The sequence below is a fragment of the Mirounga angustirostris genome, unplaced genomic scaffold (genome assembly GCF_029215605.1).
Source record: "Mirounga angustirostris isolate CCGP_5_RB_7025 unplaced genomic scaffold, mMirAng1.0.hap1 SCAF_10, whole genome shotgun sequence".
NCBI lineage: Eukaryota > Metazoa > Chordata > Mammalia > Carnivora > Phocidae > Mirounga > Mirounga angustirostris.
In genome coordinates this window covers 60,181,229-60,203,233 of record NW_026991718.1, presented here as the reverse complement: position 1 = coordinate 60,203,233, position 22,005 = coordinate 60,181,229, and the positions used below count along the sequence as shown (strand labels likewise).

Here is a 22,005-nt window from a genome sequence, read left to right as displayed (position 1 = left end):
TGCTTAAAATTCAAATGAGCTTTAGCAAATTATCAGTAAGATTCATCCAAAAAGCAAAGGGTTTTTCTTCCTATGATTTCCTCATTTTTTTAATGCAAAATTGTTATATCTTCCAGACTGAGCTTAAACTAAACATTGAGCTTCTAGTGAAGCCAAAGGGGCTAAGAGACAAACAGAGGCTGCAAACATCGTTACGGACTTTGTTCATAAAACTAAGCCCTTAAGAGCCAAACCTATCTCTAAACATGGTAATTTATCAAAAACAGCCCAGAGTTGCTCATAGGCAATATACTGCACAGGCCTCCAACAAAACAGATTAACACGAGTCCCACCACCCTCCCAAAAAGCCTTTTTCCCCTCAAGTTGAGTCTCCTGTGTAAACATCCACTGTGGTATAAAAACAGTTTTTTCATCGCCTTGTAGTGGCATTCGTTTTAGAAGTTTCTGCTTCCAAAAGAAAAAGAACAAGAAAGGAAAGGATATGAGGCAGAGGAGCGAGATCTGGTTTACTTCTGAGGATTGAAAATCCTGTCGTTGGGTATTTATCTTCCTGGGGGTTCCCCCCATCCTACACTGACAGCATTTAATTCAAGAAGAACAGGTCATGCAGACATCAGCTGACATTCAGAAAGTCGTTGTGTCCACCCCCCACCCCAGTTATTACATAGTGGAAATTTGAATTTTCATGCTTCCCAATGACAAGTATGGAGAAGAATCTATCTCACACCTCGAATGCTAACTCACACCTTACTAACCTCATGATATTTAAGAAATTCTAGTGATAGAATTCCCAGTGAATGTCTCCTCTTCCCCCATCCCATACATCCAACCCAGATGAAAGCACATGTTAAGTCCTATCTCAGCTAGTGTGCAAGTCAGACTGAGAATAACAGCTTAGGACCACGTGCCCATGCTCATTGCTCTGCTTCTGGACCCAAAAGACTCTCTGCTTTGGTGATTGTGTTGAACCCCTACTGAAAATACTCCAGTAACTTCCCTCTGCCACTCTTTCCCCCCTCCCACCCCCAGCCTCAGACATTTTCCTAGAATTGATCCTCCTACCTGAAAGGCAGGTATACCAAGGAAGTGGAAAAGAGAACAGAGAAGGGGAAAATACCCAAGTACTATCCCTGATTCCTTAGCTCACTTATCCATGGGCCCTGCTTGGAAACATGCCCCATTTTAACGTTTATTAGAAAGAATCGGATGCAGAGCTGCATGTAACTCACATTCACAACCATCTGTATGAGCCACAGGTCCACAGTCCTGACCAATTCCGTTTGACACTAATGTTACTCTACATGAGTAGAGTTCAATGAGGGTTGATATGGGATGTGACAGAGTAAATCAGAATTAGATTAAAAACAAAAGTTAAGAAACTGATGCTACACTGCAGAGCAAATGGGACCTGAAGGCCAAATTTCCCCTAACTGCCTTCAAGTCATTTTCCCTATTAGAGCGTTTGCCTGCCACCCCTTTGCTGGCAGCGCCGCAATCACATCAGAAAGGAGAGTGGAATGTATACAGGAAAGCTTGAGATGTTCCTCTTTAGATACAATACCTATACATTTAATATATAGCAATTAACTTCTGGTCAGGAGTCTGTAGGCAGCAAGCTGTCCCAAGCAGATAGGGGGGAGAGGGGGCCCAGAGCTGGGACAAGCACAAAAGACAGGTCCAACAACAATGCCTGCTGTCAGCAGCTGAATTATTTTTATACAGGAATTTTTATCTCTATTGTACAAACAAGTACGTGTCTGTGCAGACTTGTTAAGCAATCCACTTGTATGTAGAATAAGATTTTTTTTTCTTTCTTGCTACCAGTCACACAGCTCCAAGATCAGAAGAAATACATAGTCTTTGAAGCTGCTCAAATGTTTTAGTTAAAAGGACAGCAGTTGTTTTCAAAGATCCAAGAGTATCTTTATCAGAATTAAATTTTTCCTTATTGATTTTTTTCCCCTTAACATAACAAAAACATAACATGAGAAGGTTACGATTTATTATTAAAAATTTTCGCAGCCTTTAAATCATTCTTCAGTAGCCAGTGTTCACTTTTAAATGTAAAAGAATAGTTGTGTTGTTTTTTTTTTTTTTAATCTTAGGATAGGATGGAGTAGGAGAAACTCATGAGATTTAAAATTTAACATTGGTTAATGTATTGTTTTAACTGTGAACTCAAAAGACTTGTGGAGGAGGGGGCTAAAAGGAGCAGTAAATGGTTCATTGTGAGCTGCCCCCTAAACGTAAATCAATCATGAAATCGTGGTATCCCCCGAGTCACTAAAGGGAAATGCTTCAGAGTTTTGTTTTGGGGTTTTTGTTTTGGTTTTTTTTGGCCCAAAGAGAAACTCCATATTTAAAAACGTAAAAAGATCAAACATGGCATGCAGGGCCTTGTGCTCCAACTAAGGTAAAAATCCAAGCTACACCTTCTTTCTCTAAAAATTAACAGATGTGATGTTTTTTGCAGTTTTTTTATGCATCATTACATATCAAGAAAATGAACAACTGATGAATATGAATTTAAGTGCCCTGATGCTTAGCATGAGGCTTCCTTGTGTTTTGTAGAAAATTCAAAGAAAACAGAAACCAGAGGGCAGGGGACACAACAGCACCTGTGTTCTTTCTGCAAAAGCACCTTCGCAGGCTTCACAATAATTCCATTCTTCATTTTAATGGGAGTTTTTAATCAGTGGACTCACCTGTATCTAAAACTCAGATCAAATTGTAGGTGTAATTGTTCATCGCCAATGCTCACAAGAGTGAAAATACAAACAGAAACGCATTGTGAGTGACCCAAGGTCCCCAGGTATCCCCTTCATCAGCAGACCTGCTCCATGCTCCCACTGGGAATTCCCCTGGCGGGGCCGATTCCATTCGGCATAACACACAGCCAACTCTATCTGGAAAAGGGTGTGCTGGGCGCCTTCTCACCTCTTCTACAGGAAGTTTAAATCTGATCATCTCACCTTTAGTGGATAGAATTTGTTGCTTAGCACTCTACAAACTTGGTATTTTATCTCTGTAGAGAGATCAAAAAGGAAAAAAAGGAGGGCAGAAGGAGCAAGTTGCAGCCCCGGCCAGCCTGCGTGCATGGGGAGCACCACCCCAGCGCAGCCACCTGGTCAGGTAAGCCTTCCAGGGGCATTGCATCAGATCCGCTCACATCAGTCTCCAGAGATGAAACACTCCGGTTCCCTGTCTGCAAACTTCTCATTCACCAGTTCTTGGCAGCTTATTTTTCCAAGTGTTTTGTTTCAGGAAACGTGTGTATTTTCTTTTGTACATTTTGTGGATTTACCACAACTGGTTCTGACAGCTGTTGATTCTGTTAAATGAACACATTATAAAAATCCTCTTTAAAAACCTCAAGCAAAAGTGGACTCAAAAAATAATGGCGAAATGTTTTAATGGAGTTCCAACTGAGAGTTGGTTAAAATAAAAAGTATAAATGAAGGTACAGAAGTCTTTTAAGTCAGCCCTAGATCTAAACTGAATGTGTGCGCGCGCACGCGCGTGTGTGTATGTGTTTAATGGGGAGAGAGGGGTGTTGCAAATCACCACAAATATTTACACTGTATTCCCTTTGTTCAAATCACACACTTTTAACAGGAAAAGCTGGAACTGCAGCTATTTAAAATTTTAAATATTCAAACGCCTGTAATTAACCATATGAAACAAATTATGTCGCACTTCTCCATACCACACATGCAAAAAATTCTGGTGGTGGATTGGGAGGTGGCAGAGTTGGGGAGACAACTCCAAGAGGAGGAAAGGATGATGTTTTCATTTTGCTATAGATCAAAGGAGAACAAGAATGGAAACTGTAGCATATCGAGCATTTTTACATTGCTGTCTTTCACACTGGGCTATCTAAGTTTACACAATTCCCCAGACTAGCTGCATATTAAGCTTGCTGTGTACAGCTTTATTATGGTGCGGTGGTGGAAGGAGCATTAATATTCCAGCTCCGCATCTGACAGGGCATTTACATGCGCCCATCTGAGCGGCACCTGAGTGCTCCTCCAAGGTGCAGTAACTGTGCGCCTATTGTAAAGGCAAATGAAGCTCACCTATTCCCTGCTGGGGTCAGAAGTGACCTCACCACCCCCCATGCTTCAAATCCTTCCCTTGCCAACCTAACTCAATGCCATCGCAGAATGACGAATGAGCTCAGAAATAGACCCCAAGTTACTAACCCTGCTAAGAACAGCAAAAGCCTTTGCTGAAATGTTTTAAAAATGCATAGGGAGTGCAGCTGGCCAGTAAAAAGCAGAGAGACAGATTCCAGTGAACCCAATATGGAATACGTTACATTCTAAAACTGATTAGAAATACAGTCTTATGTTTGCTGGCTTCAAATTGAGTTTGGCATCAAGCATACTGGCTTTAATAATGCTGGCATTTTATTATTATTATTATTATTATTATTATTATTATTATTATTTTAAATTTGCCTTTGGTCTCTAGGAGCACATGTGGAGAGCTAAAGCATTCTTATTCGTCAGGTTACATTTCCTGGAAATTAAGTTTGTGACAGAAAATGACTCTAGTAGCAATAATATGGTTCATGCTCAAATTAATTAGGTCATTGTTGTAAAAACTACATGGCAAATTACAAAGGTAAATTTACTGATATTGGCCAGAGCCTCTATACCCTGGAAGTAACAGGGAGAAGCAGTTTAAGGATGCTTATTTACCTGGGTAGGAGGAAAGAATAGAGGAGGGAGGGATACAATGGCCAATTTTCTATTTGTCATTACAAATAAAAGTACTGGTTATTATCCATTAAATTACATGGTCTGAACATATTTATGAACTTCATTAATGTCCTCCAAATTGACACATAATATAAAAACCTGCTTGATTTGAGACAATGTTAAAAATGGGCACTAAGTTAAAATCTTTTTCTTTTTTAATCCTTGTAATAACAACACTGCTGACATAACCATGACCCAAATGAAATCTGAACAAGCAGAAAGGTACTAAAGATCCTTGGTGATTAAATCTGTTTCTAAAAAAGTGGCAAGGTGCCAGGCTGGGTCCAGTTTGATGCTAAGTGCTTTTTATTGCATGAAGCTAGTACTACGGTATGTAAAAACAGACTGAGGCTTGGGTAAATTTTGTCAAATGATTCCTTTGTGCAGTAAAGAGTGTGAACAGACCAACCAAAGTACATTAAATTCACATTGAATGCCGCAATCTCGGTGCATCTCCCTAGCTGTGCTACTTTGGTTCGATTTCATGTTTTCCCCCAAAGGAAAGCCAAACTTTTCTTCCTTTCTTACTGACTAGTGTGCACTGCCACCATTCATCTATTGTTTTCTTTCTTAAAGACTTTCACTTAAGAAATCACGAAATTCTGAAAAATGCTTCCCTAGGATCTGCACGTTTGTTATATACTCCAATTTAGTCCTCCCACATTAGCCAAACTACATTGAGGCTATGGTGTGAAATTAATGATTTTCCAGGACTCGAAAATGTGCCATTAATATGCATCCAACTCTCCTCTTCCCTGAGCTTAAGGTTCGCTGTCCTGACATTGCCTGCACGTTTCTACACCCAGTTGCATTTTCTAGCCCATGGGCAGCTCCACAATTAAATGCCACATTCACTCGGAGAAAGGTGTGCAAAACAGATTTCAGATCCTTTAAAGTAAAAGGCACAACTTGCAACACAAGGAATGGGGTGATTTAAGAAATTAAAGCACTGTTTTTTTAAGCTTTCATAGAATGAACACAGAGAATGGGAGGGAAACTTTCCCCCTCTGCTCCTGTTCTTGAAGTGAATACATATTTGTGTTTCCAATAAAAGGCCATTTTTACATTAACTGTCTGTAACAGCAGGAGACAGAAAAACTAACACAATCTCTACATCACACACAGGATGATCTTCATATCACGTGGCCCTATTCTCAAAACTATTATTTATAAAAGACAACTAGGAAAATGCACAATGCCTCTTTTCTGTGTCTGACCGAAAGGGTAATGTCTGAAGAACTTTGGGATCTTTGGGATCTTCCACATTTAAAATTTTTTTTTTTCCTTTTTGGCTTTCCGAAGTAAATTTAGCAGCCATGCGGGCCACTGTGTTTAATTAAGCTTTCAAAAGTCCTCTGACAATGCCAACAATTGTAAGACACTTCTGTGGCTCAATCATGCAATCACTGTGACAGTTCTATTTACAATTTGTCTTAGAGAGAGTTTCTCTGACATTGTACTTCGACAAAACATCCAAGCTGCCAGTTCACAACCTTTCTCGGTCTTATTTACAAATACAGCTTGTATATAGGACTCCCAGACTCATGAACATGAGTCTTTGGGTAGTAGCCTCACAAACACACAGGCTCCCAATGAAAATCCTAGATATATATAAGGAAACAATATTCTCTACTCTCTGGATTCAGAAGGTAAGTAAAATGTTCACCAGTACACTGGGGTTTTTTTTGTTTGTTTGTTGTTTTCTTTTTCAGCTGCCATGCTAAAAATTCACTTCAGATGTCAGTGGTTTTTATTCAGAATCACTCGAATAAAAAGAAATTAAAAGTAGTCCTACTAGGATACTACAATTTATAGTCTCATTTACAGTCACACCATGAAGCATACAAATACATCCCAAATCCAGTCTGAGCTAGAGAATTAGAATGGGTACAAAAGGAAAAGGCAAGTTGATTTTCTAGATTCTGAAAAGCATGTTATATTTGATTTACCTTTAAGTAACATGCTGATGTATTTCTGTTTTGAATTAGTATTTCTCCCTCCCATTAGAGTAACTGTCTTACATATTTTTATCCAGTGATGAGGTATATTACCTAAGCAAATAATTTTGAAATATCCAATATAAAGGCCTATGTTCACAATTTTAAGGAGAAAAAAATCATATTTATCAATGGTAGTAGACTTGACTACATTTTATAGCACTGGTCATATTTTCTCCCATTCTCTTAAAAAGCTAACTTCATAACAGCCCAACCCTAATTTGAAGATTTCTGCATATAATAAGCCAAAACCTCACATCTGACACTGTGGGATTATATTTTTGGCCCTTTCTATAAGTGAACAGCAGTTTCCCATTCACTAGTCTTTGATGAGTATTTCCCCCATCATAAAATAGGAGACTAGAAAACACAGCAACACCCCTATTAAAAGCCCTGACTGCCAGTCACACACAGGCTGCTCATACCTCGTGGTGAATATCTGAAACACAAATACATGCACTGGACCCCACGCAATATAACCTGCTCATTTCCAGTTAAATGAATACTATTTCAGTGGTCTCAATGGATCACTGTCACGCAATATTTTGAATATTTGAATGAAATGAGAAACCAAACTGATTAACGTCGATGTGTTAACACACGTACATGGGTGAAGTGCTGGAGCACAGACCCATCTATTCACCAGGTAAAAATCATCGTTTCTTAAAAAAAAAAAAATACTCCTCTTGGAGAGGCTTGTGTACAGTCAAAATGCATATCACTTTACTAAGGATTTAAAGAACTCTACTTTATTCTCCTATCTGAAAGCCCCAAATTCTAAGCTTTATTTATCTCAGGAAAATCTGTCATTGTTTTATTCCTGCTTCCTGCCTATAAAATGGCACAGAGCACACTGAGCTCAAATCCAACTTACATCACTTTAATAAAGCCTTTCCTACACAGCGCACTTAAATGACTACCTTTTATGTGGTTGCCAAACATATTCTTCTAGAGATTCATCAATAGATCTCTCTCCTAATGTGGAGTATTGCTTCTCCTTTCTTTTTGTGACACAATTTAAGTATCTACCGAATGATTATTCTTCTTGTTTCCTTCCTCACCATAAAAAGAAAAGAAGACTTGGAACTGGGAAGACGTGCTGGAGAGAAATGGGCTAGTTGTGCACAGCCCTCTTCCAGAACTTCCCTTCAGAGGCACCTGAGGGCCAAGGCATCTTAATTTATGTGCAATGGTAGAATGTTAATTTCACCATAGGAAACTCTTAATTCATTACTGTGAATTATGAGAAGTCGTGATTCTAGTTACTGACATCTCGCTTTGAGATGTGACCACGCTATTTATGTTCAGCCAATTCCAGGGTGGGAACAGGTGATTAAACACAATGAAAGGAATCAAGACTTTGTAATTATTTGTGCATGAAAGGTTTACCTCACCTGGGTTGCAGCGCTGGTGCACCCACTGAATATCTTAGATACCTTACACTGCTTTTCGTCTCAATGAAATTATTTAGTATTAGCACTCTAAAACATATTTTAACTTTGCTTTCTTTTCTTTTTGCTTTCTTTTGTGTTTGTGTTTGTTTTTGTTTTTGGCAGGGCGGGGTGCTCCTCTAGGCTCTGCTATTGTACCAGGTTTTAAGAAAAAAAAAAAAAAACCTTTATGACAACCAGAAGTTAAAGAAAATATCTTTTCTTTCCTTATGTAGATTCACAACTATCACAGTAAAAAGCTTTCACTACAGTGCCTTCCCCCCAGCTTTTAGATTCCTCTTCTAAGTACAGAAGCACAGAATTTTGGAGCTGGTTAATCTGAGAGTGAATAACCTATTTGGGACCTCAGTAAGAAGTGTGGTTTTAATTCCTGCTTGACAGACACTGTGTTTTGTCTTTTAAACGAGCAGCTCGATATGTAAATACGATGTTACATCACGCAAGTGTTACTCCATATTTGGTGATTTAGAAAGGCTTTGGATCTCCGAAGTCGACAAATCCCCTTCTGCCGGCTCTTGCTTCATTAATCATGCCTTACGTTTTCCTTCCAGTCACAAGACAGCACATGGAAATGGTCATTGCCATATCCTACTGGGGGGGTGGGGGGGAGCGGGGGTATAAAAGCTTAACCTACATGTCACTTAAGCTAAATGTGGTGGAGTCTAGAAAAATATTTTGTAAATGCAGCTTCTCTGGTACAGATTTCTCGTTTCACTAAATGAAAAGTATCTGAGTGTTATTGCAGGAAGCATTAAAATAAAAAAGAAGAAAGAAAGAAAGAAAATGCCACGTTTGATTTTAATGATCAAATTCCAGAGGGGAAAAGGAGAAATAATACGACATTTAATCCCCTCTGGACCACTGACCTACTACAGTTCAACTCTGTGGTCAAACTAGGTCAGAAAGACAAGTTTCAGTGAATCAACTGATTATACGCACTCTTTCCTAAAACTGAACAAACCTTCTGCCTTTTAGGGAAGGGGGCAGGGGGGAAACAGAAGAAAGGGATCCACCAACAGTCTTGGTATTTTTGGCACCACGGACTCTGCATTTACTCTGTCTTGTGTGCTAAATCACTGTTGTTTCACAAAAACACATTTTAGAGGTCACTATATAGGGCTGCTGTTTATCACTTAGAGTAGGGATTTAAGTCCCTCTGTTAGCCCGCTAATTCTTTTTCCCCGTGAGCTGCTGAGAAACCCACACACCTAGCTACCTCTCTGCTAAAATTAACCGAAAGGAGAGCTGTTGAATACGGGTATGTGTTTTTCCGATAGAATTTTTACGTTGTGTTATAGCAGAAACAGGGGAAGTCTGGACTGGACATTTGTAAGGGTGACATGTGGTTGTGTAAACCACAAACAAAATCAAGATACATCTGTCAAAACCACATCAGAGACAAGAGAGAGCACAGAGAAGCATTTATCATTTAGCTGAGGAGGCAGGCTGCAGGGAGCAGCCGTTCCTGTCAAACCAACCTTTTGAAATTTCCAACATGCCCTTAAACTTTTCGAGTAAGCATGTCTGTGCGCTTCAGCAACTGCCCTCTCTACTCTGGCCTGGCCAGTCGAAAATGGCATCTTAAAGTCAAGGTCACAGTGTCATCCCACCACGGGGCTGTGTTTAATTACAGCCCCATACGGGCTGACAGCCAATATGGATCCAAGGCTAGCCCTGAAGCTCAGTTAACTCTTTCTAGCCATTCCAAAACATCCTGCAGCCCACCCCACTTCATGGAAGCCTTGAGAACTAACTGTACCCCTAGGGAGGTCTGACCAGGTATTCGGACCCAAAGAGGTCATCGGCCGAACCACCAAATGTCTGCATGGCCACTTTTGCCTCTGACTTGTCACCATGACTGGAAATGGACAGTGGAAACTGGGCCACGTAGAGTAAGGTTCAACACTTAAAAATGAGAAGGGGAGAAAAAAAAGAAAAGAAGTTCAGCATCAGTAGATCCAGAGAGAGGGCATCAGGTGTGTGTACCACCTACATCTGACTCAGTGAAGTGGAAAATATTTATTTTTTGTGTGTTCTGGATGTAAGCAATAGGAATGATTATTTTAAACATTACAGGGCTGTCAGGGACAGTCACATGGAGAAATACAGAAAGCACTTCACCACTCCTTAGTGCTTGGCTACAGCACCTCTGTAAATGAAAAGAAAACATGCAAACAGCTTTTCTCCTTGCTTCTCATTTACCTGCTATGTGTTCCTGTTTGGGGCAAATTCCTCTAGATGACGTTGATAAACAATCGTCATCCTCTGGCGTGACCTGGATGCCAACCTCCACGGGATTGGATGCTTTTTTCATCTCGATTGGTGAAGGGGAAGGTGGCTTATCCACAGCTTTTTCTAAGCAGAGGCTGCCATTGCATTGTTTCCGTTTGTGCTCGATAAAAATAAGAATGTCCCCCAATGGGAAGTTCATCTGGCACTGCCCACACGTGAGGAGGTCATGGTCCCCTTCTGGAGCTCCCAAAGGGCCGTGGTCCGGTTCATCATCTGTAAGAATGGCTTCAAGAGGTTCGGCTGTGGTTGGAGAAACAAAAGCACAATTATTAGCGCGCCAGAGCAGAGAGAAAAGGGGGAAATACATTTTCAACCCCATCCCATCCCACCACATCATATAAAGTGTTTCTAGGCTCCTTCATATAATACCCAGAAAACGTGAGCACCTAAAACATGTAAGGATGTGAAGATTATCAACAAGAAAGCAAATTTATCAATGAGACAAATCATCATATATTTAAAGAAAACTCTCTGACTTCCCTAACTCCTGAGAAAACATACATACATACATACACACACACACACACACACACACTATAAACTGTGTTTGGTTTGCGAGTTTAGAAACAATGTTGAGTGTTAAATAAATCCTTAAGGCAGGGAATATAAAGAAAGCTTAAATAATAACTACCCCCAAAACTGGTAAAAACATGTACTGAAACCAAATTTGTTTCTTTTTTCCTACAGACTAAGTTGTCCATTGTGCCAAAGAATAAAAAAGGAGAGGTGAATAAACACACACACCCTTTGTGTGTGAATGTATATACTCCTAAGTATACAGAGACATAGCTTCATAAATTAGAATGCTACTATATCACACAGAAAATGTGCCACATTTACACCGTCATAATAAGAAAACGACTGCATTCACCTGTGAAACGGATCTAAATAATAATCATAACGCAGCATAATTCATACTGCCAAAAACCTTTCTGATCTCACTCTCAGCAGTGCCACAAAATCAAAGAAATACCAAATTCACTGGCAATTCTTCTCAGACACATTAGCTAAATGGGATACTTTTGAGTACTTAAGAAAATAAGCCAATTAGTCATTTTTTCATTCTGAAGAAAGGAATGCCTAAAATATTCTAAACATGTTTGCACTTGGTGGCCTCCATCACATAAAAATCAGAATGGTCAAGCAAACGCCACATTTCAGAACAAGGCTGAGAAGTCCTTTCTTTAGACTTGAAATACTTCGCCTAATGTTGTCAAAGTTGACTAATTTTCTGAATGAGCTCCAAAACGCTTCATTATGGGACTATTTCTACACACATAATCACCAGCGGATGGTATAACAAGGTAGATATGTCTTTCATTCCTGTTTCCTTTTTTTTTTTTTTAACTTTGCACCAAAATACTCCAGCATCTCATTTGAACAGCTTCTATCATTTTTTTAACCTTCCAAAGAGGAAAAGAGAGTTGGTTAAGTCTCTGCTCCTGAAACCGTATGCTTACTCTATCAAAAAAAATCACAAAATACAAAACACATCCAGGATGCTGCCAGTTAATAAAACTGAAGCAGAAAATGTACAAGTCTTAAACAGTTAATCAGTCTGACCTTCTTTAGCAAGCTGCCAATTTCACATTTAATGAACTTAAAGCCACAGAGAATCAAAAAATAGATTTTAATTTGAGTGTAGAATATTGGAACCGATTTTGATAAAGTGCAAAAATCCAGTGAACTCAGGTTAAATTTATTTCAACCCTACCCAGGCTGAATATTGAGGGGGAAGATCTGGAGTAACTCCCAGATGTGCTGGGTGAAATAATATTGAGAGAGCCCTGCCTAGCTGCACCTGTGCTCAAGTAGGACATGTCATAATTTCTAGCCTCTGGTACTCCTCCTAATTTAACATAAGGTCACCACAGGAATATGAAGGTTATATTCCCACTAATAAAGGCAGCAAGGTAAGCACTTATGTTTCTTTGCCCAACATACTGACCAAAAGATAAATACAGAATACACATGCATGCTTTTTAAATAAAAGGAGATAAACGGAAGTGCTTTTGCATTATGCCTCTATGTCATTTTTCTCCTACATTTGCTTTCATTTTGACCAAGTGAGGAACCGAATAGGGAAGTCATCTCCAAGATCACTGCTATTTGAATTAAGGATTTTTAAGTACACATTGACAAATGTGGCTTTTTTTTACTGTTGTTGTTCAGCACTAACTACAAGTTCTGAGGTTCACAGATTAAAGAAAGACTCAGAGATAATATTTTGCTTTATTAAAGTTAGTACTACTTAGAACCTTTGCAAAAAAAATCTTTTTAAAACTCCACCATTAAGATTCTTTTTTTTTATCCCCAAGGCCTGACATATTTCTGAAAGTGGAAATATTATTTAGGAGCAAAAGGAAATATTCTCCTAGGTATCAAATAGTTAAAGGTAATGCGGTGCAAACAGACTTGGTTAAAGTCTTCTAAATGTAGTGACTGAACTGATTTACAATCAAAACCAGGAAATGAAGTGGTAATTCAGAGGTTGCTGATTACACCTCCACATTTCACCTAATTAATTTTATAGGAGGCAAAGTTCTTGAAAATAACAAGATGATCAAATGTACAGATATAAAACCTGTAACCTCAACATTTTCTATGCTCTTAACGTAAATTATTGCTAATTAACAAGAATTATATCCTAATGTATGAAATACGTCTAACATCGGGCTTCTTGCAAAACATTTGGCTAGTAATGTTCAGAGAAATACCAAAACGTGTTCTTATTATTGCTGCTATATTATTAAAAATGAGACGAAGTGGGGCACAAAGAAAATATGAAAATACCATTCTCTTGGTGTAGTCTACTGATTTGCATTGACATCTTTTCTCAGTGGTAATCAACATTTCCTTTCTGGGCATCTGATAATTTCTCTGTATTTTAATGCAAATTCCTCTTTCCCTAAAAACATTCCTAACCTCAGCCATTTTACCCCCTCCCTCAATTCAACTCCATCCTCTTTCGCCCCCACAATACCATCGTTTCTAAGCTTTGGCCTAAACCTCCCGCTACAAAGCGGGGAGTCCAGGATTGAAGTGGAAGGGAGTGGGCAAATAATCATAATAATTAGCCGCGAATTCTCTACAAGAGGAGAAAGAAATAGAAAATAAAATGCTTCTGCGTTGAAACAGCAAAACAGACTGGAACGTCTCAATGCCCCAGCGGCTGACTGAGATCTCCTTCCTCTCTGCAGTTGCAAAGGAATAAATTTAAAGAAAAAAAAAAAAAAAAAAGCTTTAGAAGAAATGTAGGGAAGGAGCGAGGGAAACGAGGGCTGCTGGGGGAGGGGGAGGGGGAAAAGGAGCTATGCCTTCAAGTTTGCTTTCCAAGTCCTTCCTTTTGATTGTCTTAACAGGGTAAGGAAGCACACCAAGTCTGAAATGTGGAGAGGAAAAGCAAAGAAACAAAAGCGAAGGCTAGGGCGACAGGCCCGGGGCAGGGGGCCCGGCGGGGGCGGGCTTTGCCGAAAGTGAAGTTGGGCGCCGGGACTCTGAGGCACAAAGCAAGAAGCTTGCTGGCTGCAGCCTCCGGCCGCGCTCGCTGCAAACACGTGCAGCGGCGGCTGCCGGGCCGTGGGGCGCGGGCCAGGCCGGGAGGCGACCGGCAGCCAGGGGCCCCTACTGCCGCCTCCACCGCCGTCCAGCCCGGCCTCAGGGTGACCACCGTTCCCCGGCCCCGCCAGTTGGAGAAATGGGAAGTGAGGCTTGGAAAACTCGGCTGGTTAACCTGGTGCAGTCTCGGTATCACCACACACACCCCTCAAGCGCGGGCCCCGAAATTCATTCTGTGTCCCCAGGCTTACACTTTTCACTTTGGGGGAATCTCTGCAAATGCGTTTCTCCCGCAATTCCGGGCACGAGTGTGCGCAGCGCGTCGGCAGCGGCTGCTGCGGTTATTCATTATTAATGATGCTGCTAGCCCGCATCATTATGATGATAACTATTACTATTGTTGTGATTTCGGGCTCCGAGGCGAGAGCTGCAGGAGGCGGGGGAGCCAGAGGTCCGGCTGCAGAGCCGCCGTGCAAGCCCAACGTAGCCGCCGTTGTCCGTGCTTTGCGCGGGGGTGTGGGGGTAGAAGAAGTGAACCGGGAGACTAAGTGCAAACTTGCTGGATCCCGCCCTTTGGCCTTGCCTCGAAAGCTGAGAGTGCGTACTCCCCTTTTCCTCCCTACCAAAAATGCCCGCCCCAAAAGAAAGCGAAAACTGCACCCCACTCAGCGCCCGGCGCACCGGGTTGTCGACCGCGCTCCCGAGCGCTTCTCCGCAGCCCTGGCCAGGAGCATTTTTAAAGTCAAAATGAAGAACAAAGACATAAGGGGTGATGGGGGGAGAAAGGGAATTCTGCCTAACCGTCCGTTTTCCCCACCCCCACCCTCGCAAAGCTCGTCCCTCCCCGGCCGAGAAACGCAGAGCAGGGAGTGGGGGAGGCTCTGGTACAGGTTCAAGTTCGCTGAGCTTTCTTGATCTTGTTCTGCCTCCTAGCGACCGAATGGCTCAGTCAGCCCAAGAAGCGGAGGATTGGGGGGGAGGGGGGGTCTTGAAGACCGGAATGGCTCCCGCCCCCTCTGCGCACCCAGAAAATGAGAAAGAAGCGGCCCCCGCACCCCCTCCATACTAGTCCCTTAACCCAAAAACCGCAATGAGACAAGGCTAGAGGCCGGCTAAACCCACCCAGCCTGGAGTGTCCCGAGATGGACCCGGGAGTGGGTGGGGGACAGGGGAGCAGCCCGGACTGCATGCCTCAGTCGGTCCTTTGAGCCCCCAGCGCATCCTTCCGAAGAAGGGCCGGGCTTTCCCGAGTCCTGCGAACACTGCCCTTCCTTCCCGCCGGTACCTGGCCGGGCTGTAACTTCACACCGCCGCGCGCCGCGTCTGCTCCGCATCCGGCGCGGCCGGGGGAGTGGGGGGCGGGGGAGAACGACGAGGGAGGGATGCGCGGGGGTGGGGAGAGGGAGGGCCCCGCAACGTGCCGGGGCGGGGGAGCTTCCGAAGTGTGTGACAAGTTCCAGGGCCTAGTGAAAAATTCAACTCCCTATGCGCACCCCCCAACCCTTTAATAAATACAAAATTGGGTATAGGTGGTGGTTTTAAATTGCATCAAAAATTAAAATAAGGATCACAAATGAGGAGGGGAAGGGATGTGGGCCCTCTCACGCCTTTCTTTCCCTGGCTGCCAAACTTTCCGAAGTGCCCACCGCCCGCCTTTCCAGACGCACTCTGTTAGTCAGGACCCAGTAACCCACCCACCACCCCATAAAGACTCAAAAGGACCACCGCCATCCCCTCACCGCTGACCAAGACAGGCCCTGGTTAGAGGGCAGGAACTCAAGGGTGGGGTGCACGGAGTACCGGGATCCAGCACTCCCCAAACACACAGTCGCACATACTACTCTGCCCTCCTCCCCACCCCCCCATCTCACCCCCCCCCCCCACCTGGCCTGGCAGCGCTTGGGAGGCGGGGGCTAGTGGCCAGACTCAGTGGGAGGGGGGCAAGGAAAGCACGTGGTGACCTCCCCGCGGTCCGGAGCTGTGGACAAGAACGTCCGGGGGCGGGGGGAGGGGGCGGCAGACGCGCTTTTTCAATTGCTTTGAAAAATAAAAATGCTTCACAAAGCTGAGTTTCTCCCCAGCCGATTTCGCAGTCTGGTGGGCTGGGAGAAGGTCTGGGCATTGTGCTGGGGGTGAAAGTGCACTGTGGACCCGGCTGGCGCGGAGTCGCCGCTCGGCCTGCCGCTGTGCGGGCGGGCAGACGGCTGGCGCGGGGTGGGCGATCTCGAGCAGGGCGGGGGCGCGGCGAGGCCCGGCGAGGCCCGGGCGAGGCCCGGCCGCCGCCGCCGCCCGCTCCCGGGCTGCCGCGCCGCGCTCGGTCCTCTGTCTGTTTGTTGGCAGGAGGCTCCCGCACACGCGGTGCTTGTAAACATTCAGACACGAGATTTTTCCCAATCAAAATCCACTTCCACTTTTTTTGAAAATCTTCCAAAAAATAGTAAGAGGAGGGAGTTCCTCGCTCCCTCTCCATGCCGCCGGCGCTCTAAGTTTGCAATCAAAGGGGTTTTGGGGAAGGGGGTAATTGTATTTTTCCCCCTCTAATAGAGATTGAGATTTTTGAAGGGGGGGTGGGGGAGTCAAAGAGGAGAGCGTTGCAGAAAACGGCTGGCTGAGCGTTTGGCTTCTGTTTGGGGGCAAGAAATTTTACATCCTTTTGCCTTGTTTTATTTTTGTTTTTATTTTTATTTTATTTTTCACGTCTTTTCGCCGCCACTGAGGTTCGTCTGGGATGGGCGGGCAGCGGGAACCCAGGCGGCGGCGGCCCGAGCGCCCTCCCTCCATCGCGCTCGCCCTGGGCCCTTGCTCCTGCACTTCGGCGGCGGAGGCGCGGAAGGGCAAGCGCGAGGAGCCGGCACAAAAGGCAGCGGGACAAACACCCACCTCGGGCCGGAACAAAAGGCGGCAGCGCCGGCCGAGACTCCCGTCCTTCCCGGTCGTCAAGCTCTCCCAGCCGCCGCGGCCCCTCTCCACACTCGGCAGACTCCAGAGCGCCGGGGGGCCCCCCTCCCACAATCCCACTTTCTCACTATTGTGGAGATGACTACTTTCCTCCTGATGCACACTTGACCGTGAGCGCGCTGCTGTCCGAGGGCCAGTCTCACCTCTTTTCTCCCAGGGAATTGTTTTTTTGGCTTGGGCTCCCTCCTCCCGCCCCGTTTTCCTTCCTTTGGTGAGTGGAAGCAACCCCCCTTTTCCCCTCCAGCTCCCTCCTCTAGGTTTGCAAGAGAGTTGTTCGCATCCATAGCATTGTTCATTATTTTGCAAAACTGAAGGGGAAATCATTGCATTCCTTTTCGAAAAGCGAAATAAAGCAGCGGAAAGCATGAAAGAGGAGGAGTCAAATTTTTGTGAATTAAATAAAAATTAAAAGGTGCGTGCTATCCCAAAAGTGTACGTACGGCTGTGGTTCGGGATAGGATGAGGTTTGTTTTTTGTTTGTTTGTTTGTTTTTCTCCCTTTAAGCTCTTTTACCCCGATTCTCGGAGGTTCATCTCGTGAAAAAATTAAAAAATGCATGCACACACCCCTCTCTCCCCCTCGCTCTTACTTCTCGTCCTGCGCGCTCTCGTGATTATTAATAATTATTATTACTATTATTGGGTTACTTACGCGAGAATTCCCGTTTGCTTAAGTGCTGGGGTTTGCCTTGCTTGCGGCGAGACATGGTGGGCTGCGGGGCGGGCGGCGGCGGCGGCGGCGGCGGCGGCGGCGGGCGGACGACGGCTCGGTTCACATCGGGAGAGCCGGGTTAGAAAGAAGGAGACTCCAGAGAAAATATCTTCATCAGTGCCTTTTGACATCCAAAATAAATTAGAAATAATACAAAGATGGCGCAGGGAAGATGAATTGTGGGAGAGCCGTCATGGCTTTTTTTTTTTTAAGCAAAAAAAAAAAAAGAGAGAGAGAGAGAGAGGAGAGAGATAGAGGGAGAGAGAGAGAGAGAGAGATGAAAAAAATGGCAAAAGCCCCCCTGAGCTGCAAGTTCAAGTGCGGACGTGACGTCCCTGCGAACTTGAACGTCAGGAGTCTGGATGGACAGAGACACACAAAACATGGGCAGGGCGAGCAGGAGAGAAGGGGAGGAGGGAAGGGGAAGCTCACACCAATGGACACACATCAGGGGCTGGACATGAAAAAGAGACCAGGACAAGCCAATGGCCAGTGCGGGGCGGGGGAGGTGCGGGGCGGGGGGCTCCGCAGACGCCAGACGCGGCCCCCGGGGGAGGGGCGGGCGGAGGGGAGGGGGCGCTGGGGCCGCGGGCTCACCAGTGGCCGCAGCTAGCGCCGTGGCGGCAGCGTGGCCGGGAGAGAAGAAAGGGGCGGCCGGGTTGGGAGGGGTGCAGGGTGGGGGGAGCGAGACGTGCGCCCTGCTCCCCCCCCGCGGACGCGGACCCTAAAATGAAAGATTACTTTAAAAAAAAAAAAAAAAAAGGCAAGCGTATACGGCGAGGCTGCAGCCTGGGTCCCGGGAAGCGCGGGCGGAGGGAAGCCAGGTAGAGTTGCTCCCGGACACCCTCCTCTGTGCGCACACCCACTTCCCCTCACCGCCGCGCGGCTGCTGCGCTCGCTCCCCGCGTGCGGACGCCCAGGGCTGCAGTGAAAGCCCTGAGCTCGGGGCTGCGCTCGGGAAACTTTGCCTGAGGAGAGGATAGCAAAGAAAAATCACCCGAAGTTTAGAGCTGAGCCTCCAAGTTACAGCTCCGCGGCGGGCGAGGGGAGGCGGGAGGAAGCGCGCAGCAAAACGGAGTCCAGCCCAAGTTTGGAGGGTTGCGGGTCCGGAAAGGCAGCTCCGGGGCCTGTAGGTGCCTGGGCAGCCTGGAGAGAGGGGGCAAGGGCGAGAGAGGCGGCGCAGGCCCGGGCTGGAGAGCACCCCCAAGGCCGAGCCGGGGGCGAGGCCGGGGGAAAGCTGGGATCTGAGCGCCCAGACGAGTGATTGGGTCTGAATGAAACTGGGAGCACGGAGGCTCCCAAGGGTCGTAAATAGAAAGGACAAGGAATAAAGAACGAGGAGCCAGACTCGGGGCACGTTCCAGCCCCCAGAGGGGAGCGCCGCGGCCCGGGGCGAGGAAGGCGCCGAGGCGTCCACCTCACCGAGCGGCCGCGGGCCAGAGGACAAAGCACGGGTAGTCCTGAGAGTTCCAGTCCCTGGGAACGTGCTCCGGCGCCGCGGGACGTCCACGGGCCGGGTCCCAGGGATGGACACACCCCCTCCCACTCAAGAGCAACTGCTAAAGCACAGAGGAATGGAAAGAAAAATGTTTCTTACAGGCCGGGTACAACTATTCCTGTGCTCTTACCCGGGGAAAGAAAATGGGGAATGGAGAGAGAGGGACTGGCTCCCAGGAGCAGCGGGGAGACCACGGTGGTGGGGTGACCGCCTTGGGTCAACGCCGTGCTGCTCAGGCGCCCAGAGCCAAGGCGCACAGCCTGGAGCCTGCAGGCCCCTCCGGCCTTTCTACAGACGTTCCCGGGAAATTAAAGAAGACCTGTTGGAAATAAACCCCTGTCTCTTTAATGCACACACGCGCTCGCGCGCGTACACACACACACACACACATACACACGCGCGCGCGCGCGCGTGCTGCCGCTGTCAAAAAGCGGGCTTCACTCTGGCGTGGGATACTTTCAGTTTTACGTAAAATGTACAGCAACAGCACCCCCTGCGATTGGAAAGTTTATCCAGAAACGTGTCTGCAAAGTCCCCCGGCGTCTCCCGCCTCCCAGCCTCCCTGCCTGCCTGCGCCACCCTGTAGCCTCAGCCACCGCTGCCGAGACCGCGCTGCGATTCCAAATCAGGAAGGGCGGGGGGCGGGGGGGAGGCAAACTGACTCAAGTCTAAAGGAGGCGCGGAGGGTGCAGGGTGGAGGCGGGTCGCTGCGGTCCGCGAGACTCCGAGCTGCAGGTGGACGTGTGTGTGTGTGTGTCTGCAGAACGAGGAGCCTTCCTTCCCTCTCCTCCAAGCGGCTCCACAACCCCTCGCGTCTTCTCTTTCCCCTCCTCAGTCTAAAGGACGTCTTTTCCGTAAATTCACCCACCCGGCTGGGGGCTTTATTGCTTTAAGCTGAAGCCCCTGGCTTGCAAGCGCACACCCACCTCCCTGTGGTGCCGGCAAGCGGCTGTTTATTCTCGTGTTGTCTTAGTAAAGTTTCAAACCTATTAGAAAATGACTGGCTTGCCTGGCTCCGCGAAGCTTCGGGCCCCACTAAGGAAGAAAGAGAGGTTTTTGATGCTCAGCATTAGGAGAGATGTGTGCTGAACTGGGTTTGTGTAAATGTGTTTTGCTGTTATTGTTTCTCTCCAGTTTGGGGGGGGGGCACTCAAATCCTGTTTAAGAAGCAGGAAGAGTCACTTGCAGTAAAGCTCTGTAGTGTGTGCGTTACACCATTTCCCCTTTTTCATGAGTTCTTCAGAGCAGGTCGGCATCTCCCACTACTGTCTTTTTTCTTCTTCTTCTTCCTCCTCTTGTCCTTCCTCCTCCTCCTCCTCCTGCTCCCCTTCTTCTTGTTCTTCTTCGTCGTCGTCCTTTTAAACTAGCTTTGGAACGACCAAAAGAGTGTCATTGCACGGGAGGGGGGCTGCGTGGAGAAGAATGGTTGGAGGGAAGGTGAGGAGAGGAAAGAATAAAGTGCAACTGGGAGGTTTTTGAAAAATAAATAAATAAAATAACAGCCTCTTCAGGTAACAATAGTGAGTCAGATTCTTTCGGAACCGAGTTTTTCAAATTTAAGTATTTCCCCCATCCATCCATAAAAGTCCATATATAGGGAAGGCATATAAATGGGCGAATGTGTGTTGTGGAAATATATATGTATGATTTATATATAATGGTGTGTATAAAGCTTTTCAGGGTTGGCTGTAGTGTAAAAAGTAATGACTTTATTACCTCTGAAAGGTTCTGTGGTTCACATTTAACAGTCTTCTGAATTACAATTCATTACACAATTGTGTGCTCTCTAAAACCGGCACCCTATCAGGGCCGCTATCTGTGGTTATTTCCAATAAATAACTGGCAACATTTTATTGATTTTCTTTTTTTAAAAAAAAATCATAGGAAATTAAGCACTTAGTTACAAGTAGGTCTGCTATGTTATTGCACTTGTTTCAGATTCCAGGGGGTTCCTTCCAAAACCACATCTTAAAACATACATTAAAAACCCAGTTTTGCAGCTGCTTTCCCTGGGTGCCAATGGAGAGGTAAGCAGCGACGTTTCCACCATTAACATATATTTAATTTCACCACCATAAAATGCCCAGAGTGAAATAGGAACTGCCCTCCGCTCCCGCCCCTCCCCCAGCCTGATTTCACCCAGTCCAGAAAACCTGGGCTGTGTATTGGCATTTGATCCCTCCTCGTCGCAGACTCCCACTGCCGGTCCCTCGTGCTCGCCCCTAAGAGTGACGCCCCCTCCCTCATTCCTGCTGGATGCTCGCTAAAGCGCTCAAAAGTGGGGGGAGGGGAAGGTTGTACGTGTGTTTAAAGAAAGAAAAATGTGTTGTTTTAAAAGGTTTGAAAATATTACATAAGTATTGATTAATGATGCAGGTGCTTTTGTAGAGGGGTGAAAGGTCACCTTAAACGCGCACACTTGGATACACAATAAGTATATTTACCTTTACCAAAGTGGCTTTTAGAAAGTAATAAATTATGACAACGTTAAAATTATTTTCTGGCCGTTCAGTTAACTTAATTTGGAGCTGTGGAACCTTTGCTAATTACGCTCCGTGGGCTCTTTCCCAAACCTTTGGTGACGACATTGAATGTAAACTCCAGGCCAACAGACGACCCCTCCCCTCCCCTCCTCCCCCTTTTTATCTTGCCCGCGGAGGAGACTCCCCAGGACTTCCTGCAGTATATATTCTGCCTCTGATCTCCGTACTTAATAGCCAAGTCCTGGTTTATGCTTTATAATGTGTTGACAAGTTTTCTAACAGACTTTCTGAAAT

The 22,005-nt window shown here is 45.6% G+C and overlaps 1 protein-coding gene across 8 annotated transcripts in view; it reads right to left on the bottom strand.

Moving 5' to 3' along the window:
* Positions 1-18,088, bottom strand: part of BCL11A (BCL11 transcription factor A) — a 100,138-nt gene extending 82,050 nt beyond the window's left edge. For all 8 annotated transcript variants that reach the window (XM_054509861.2, XM_045884947.3, XM_064572483.1 and 5 more), the window contains exons 1-2: positions 17,671-18,088; positions 10,414-10,743 (exon numbers count right to left, since the gene is read on the bottom strand). In XM_054509861.2, the coding sequence (XP_054365836.1) occupies positions 10,414-10,743; positions 17,671-17,725 (385 nt within the window). In that variant the 5' untranslated portion in view covers positions 17,726-18,088. The remainder of the gene's footprint in view (positions 1-10,413; positions 10,744-17,670) is intronic.
* Between the last annotated feature and the right edge of the window lie 3,917 nt (positions 18,089-22,005).